The 4,715-nt window shown below is 31.6% G+C and overlaps 1 protein-coding gene across 1 annotated transcript; it reads right to left on the reverse strand.

The window, feature by feature from the left end:
* Nucleotides 1–2,285: 2,285 nt before the first annotated feature.
* Nucleotides 2,286–4,417, reverse strand: LOC112783059 (scopoletin glucosyltransferase). The gene has a single exon (XM_025825804.3). The coding sequence runs from the start codon at nt 4,058–4,060 to the stop codon at nt 2,501–2,503; it is 1,560 nt and encodes a 519-aa protein (XP_025681589.1). The 5' UTR covers nt 4,061–4,417; the 3' UTR covers nt 2,286–2,500.
* Between the last annotated feature and the right edge of the window lie 298 nt (nt 4,418–4,715).

The raw sequence follows: 4,715 nt of genomic DNA on the forward strand, positions 1-4,715 counted from the left end.
TGTCTGTATTGCTTGTCTGTGCACTAGTGCTTTGGAGGATTGGACGAAGGCGTAATTTAGGTCTTAAGTTAGAAAGGAATTAAAAATAAGAACCAAAAGGAATTAGAAATAAGAACCTTAGATAGCCTACCCTATTTATGGTTTTCAATTTTATTTTTAAGTTTGAATCTATTGTCAGAAGTTCTAGGATCGCCTCTAACTTTTCCGGGACATTATATATTAGTTATGTGGGCATCGTTACCATGCTGAGAACCTCCGGTTCTCATTCCATACATATATTTATAGTTTTCTAATGTAGGTCGAGAGGCACCTTGCTAAGCGTCTGGATTTACTCAGCAAGCGAAGTTAGGGTGCTAGTTTTGATATTTTGCTATGTGTATATAAGTCTAGACAAATTCTCTGTGTATATTTCTATATATTTTTAATCTGATCCTCCTAGAGGCTTTTGGATGGAGAACTAAGTGTATGCTTATGTATTTTAGGTTTATTGGGTTACATATATGTATATATATTTATGTAAATATTCTCCAGCCGGCCTTGATTTCACAAGTCGAGCCAGGAGTTTGACATTATGTGTCTTTTGACCCTCTGCTCTTATTATATTCTTATGTCGTTACTTTTCTTCGTATGCAAGTTTATGTTCACGCGAGCGATGCGCTTTTCTTTTTGTGACTTATTGCTTAAACTTTCTTTCAAGACTCCTCGAATATAAAATTTCCTTCCAACTATATATATATATATATATATATATATATATATATATATATATATATATATATTATTTTTAGAGGTCGTAATACCTCATCACCTCTGTTTTACGACTTAAGCGTATATATATATTATTTTTAGAGGTCGTAATACCTCATGACCTCTGTTTTACGACTTAAACGTAAAGCTCTGTGTGGTAGGGTGTTACACAAAATATCAAGTATTTTTTTTATTTATTTTTTAGTTATTCAGTTATAATTTGATTAACTAAATAATTGATTAATGATGTTGATTATGAATATGTTTAGTTTTTATTGATTATAATTTGTTGATTCTTAGCAGTGTAATATATATATATATATATATATATATATATATATATATATATATATATATATATATATATATATATATATATATATATAGGTTTAACGGTGAATTGATGTTTTTTTTATTAGTGGTGTTTATAGCTTTTTTTTTTGTGCTATATTATAGGGTTTGCTATGAATTTATAATTTTATATTGTTGAATAGGGGATAGATTCTGTAAATTTGGTATAGCTGCTATTTTTATATTGTTTCATATTGTTTTATGTTTATCTTTGTATTAGTTATTTTTAAAATTCAAAACTTGATTATTTTTAAAATTTTAGTAAAAATATGTATTTTAAATTTTAATTTTAAATTTTTTATTATTTTATATTTTTATTTACGTAAGACTGATTCAATCAATAATTTACCTAATAAACTAATAATCGAATTGATTAATTACCGATTTGATTTTCATCTATACATATCTCTACAATTAGTAAATAAGACAATCACATGTTTTCTTACAATCCAATTATTTTCATTTGAAAATATTTTCACCTTTTAACATTAAAAGTGCTAAAAACATAAAAATATCGTTTTCGAATTTCTATGCGTTTTAGAACGTATTATCAATAAAATATTTTTATTTATTTAAATCAAATATATTTTTAAATTTATTTTTATTTTTTTGAAATAAAAAAAATATAAAAGAATAAAAAGATAAACAACCAACTAGGGTGTACATAACACGATCCAATCCGAAGATTTGGTCCGAACCTAAATACTTTAAGAAATAATTTAGTGTGATTTCAATAAATTTAGATCTAAAGTAACGGTCTAAAAAATAGATCCGATCATTATTTAAAGTTGGATCCGGGTTAAGACGAACCCGACTTTATCCAATCTATGTGAGCTTAAAATAATTTTAACATTATATTATATTAATTATAAGCTTATTATTTTATTTTTAATCACACTTGTTGAATTAGAAAATAGATAAAAAAAATATGAAATTAAAATTTATGGACAAATTCAAATTTAAATATGGATATCAACTTTTCCGTAACAAATATATTTTTTTCTTCTTTATAAATAAGTATATCAAAATTTTTGACATAACGTAAAAATTTAAAAAATAGACCCAATCATTATTTAAAGTTAGAACCGAATCAAAATAAACACAATTTCACCCTGTTCATATACACCCCTACACCCTACCCCTGAACTTTTCTCTCTTATTATTGCCCTCTTCCACTTGCAAAAAAGTTGAAAACTAAATATGATAACTACGCTTCACTAACCAACAAATATATACACATTATTGCATATGTCTTAACGTTTTATACTAAGCAAATTTAACATCTTTAAGAGAGAAAATAAAAACAAACAAAGGACCCAAGCTAAGCTCAATTCAATGAACTTAAATAAAAGTAGAAATAACAAACACAGAAGTCTTCTCCATTGTTGTGTGGACGATATCATCAATGCCTCAGGGAAACCAACTCATGAATGAGTGCACCCAAATCAGAGTATGATGATCCTCCATTTTCAACAGCAGCGTTAGCCAACTGTGACAACACGTTCGCCTTCATTCTCATTTCCTCTGCTTCTTCTCCTACCATTATCTTCTTCACAGCCTTCTCTATTGCCTCCCATTCAACACTAACCTTAACCATTCTTGCCCATTTTTTTACACCAACAGGCACACCAATCTTAAGAACCTCAGTCACCAATTTCTCATTGTAAAATTGCTCTGCCCCCATAGGCCAAGTTACCATTGGCACCCCAGCAGCCACTCCTTCCAAAGTCGAATTCCAACCGCAATGCGTTACAAACGCTCCTATTGCTTGGTGCCCAAGAATCAACACTTGTGGCGCCCAACCTCTTATGATTAATCCCGTTCCTTCCATTCTTTTCTCGAACCCTTCCAGAAGCCATTCCTCTTTAGCTTCTCCCTCTTTCTTGTTGTTTTTCACCACCCAAATGAAATCTTGCCCTGAAGCCTCAAGACCCAAAGCAATTTCTCTAAGCTGAGAATCTTCAAAGTTCGCTATACTTCCGAAGCAAATGTACACAACTGAATTGGGCTTCTTTGTGTCGAGCCACTTCAAACACTCGTTTTCATCAATAGATGCATCTTTTCCTCTTTGAGATTTCTCTTCAGTATCTTTATTGCAAAGAGAAAGAGGACCAATATGCCAAGCTTTTCTTCCGAGCCCATTCCTGGAATAATCTGCATAAACGCTCTCGAGTTCGTAGAAGCTGTTAACAACCACGCCATAGCACTTCCCCTCTGATTCATTGGCTTCCTTAAAGAATTCAGTCAGTGGATTTGTTTCGCCGGTGATCGAAGCAGGCGGCAACTGCGTCCTCAACATTTTAATCTCGCCAGGTAGATTGGGAATCACAAAGGGTTCCGAATCTGAAGAAACATTCTTTTGCGGCTCATAGAGTCTCATACATTCGAGAGCACACATGGAGAAAAAACCAGTCCCGTTAAACACAAGCCTGGGAATTCCAACCATGGAAGCAGAATCAGTAGCCCAAGGGAAGAACACATCAGCAATGACACAATCAGGCTTATGCTGAAGCAATAGCTTCTCGAATGGCTCTTGAAGCAACCTAGTAGCTATAAAGAACACAGGAAATTTATCCGGCGAAGGGATTAAGTCTCCATTTTCGCACCCTTCTGGTAAACCAGCTTTAGAACATGGAAACTCGATGGTTTCTATGTGGATATTGTTGTTGTTGTGAGTTTTGGACTTGCCTATGGCTTTGGAGATGAGAGAGGCGTTTACTGGGGTGGTGACTATGGTGGACTTAACCCCTCTTGAAGCGAAGAGTTTGGCCATATCAACCATTGGGATCATGTGGCCATGAGACAGGAAAGGGAAGAAGAATATGTGCAGGGAAGAAGATTCCCTACCCATGTTTTCAGTTTGTGACTCGTGAGTAAGAGAAATGAAGAATTTTGAAGCCAAATTGTCGACTTTGGTTAAGCAGGGGATTTTATTTAAGAGCAATGCTAGGGCCAGTAACATTTGTGATTCGTAGCCATCAATTAGTCATCAATGATGATTTGATGGTGTGAGATTGATGTGAGATTTCATCCAATGACTCACCTTTCTCTGCTGGTTACATGCTAGCCAAAATGCAATAAAATTGCTTACCCTAGACTTTTCCTTTATTTAATATTTGGTATGATTAGGTTTCGGTGGATACGAGTTTTATAGAAAAAGCCGTGGAGCTTCTAGATGAATCAGAGGTTCTGGATCTGGATCTATGCTTTAATGATTTCAAATTTATATTATTTTTTAAGTTTTTTAAATATTTTTATTTTCAAATTATTTTTTAATTTATCAATTAAACACAATTTAAGTAAAATTATTAGGATTTTTCAGAAATATATAAATTAAATTCATTATTTACTAATATATTTATTTTTAAAATATTTATATTCTTATGTATTATTATTTTTTCATCTACTATCACAACAATCTATATCTATCTACTTAATATACTAAAATTGGGTTTTCCCCCAACTAATAAAGGTGATGTGTTGATCTCTCGTGACTCCATTTTTCCTCCAAAATGAACTTTCCTATTCTCTATTCTAAATTATTTTATAAAAATATCTTTATTATAATTAAATTATAATAAATATTTAATAAATAATACATAATTATACTAATTTAG

This window comes from Arachis hypogaea, chromosome 20, assembly GCF_003086295.3.
Source record: "Arachis hypogaea cultivar Tifrunner chromosome 20, arahy.Tifrunner.gnm2.J5K5, whole genome shotgun sequence".
In the NCBI taxonomy this organism is placed as follows: Eukaryota; Viridiplantae; Streptophyta; class Magnoliopsida; order Fabales; family Fabaceae; genus Arachis; species Arachis hypogaea.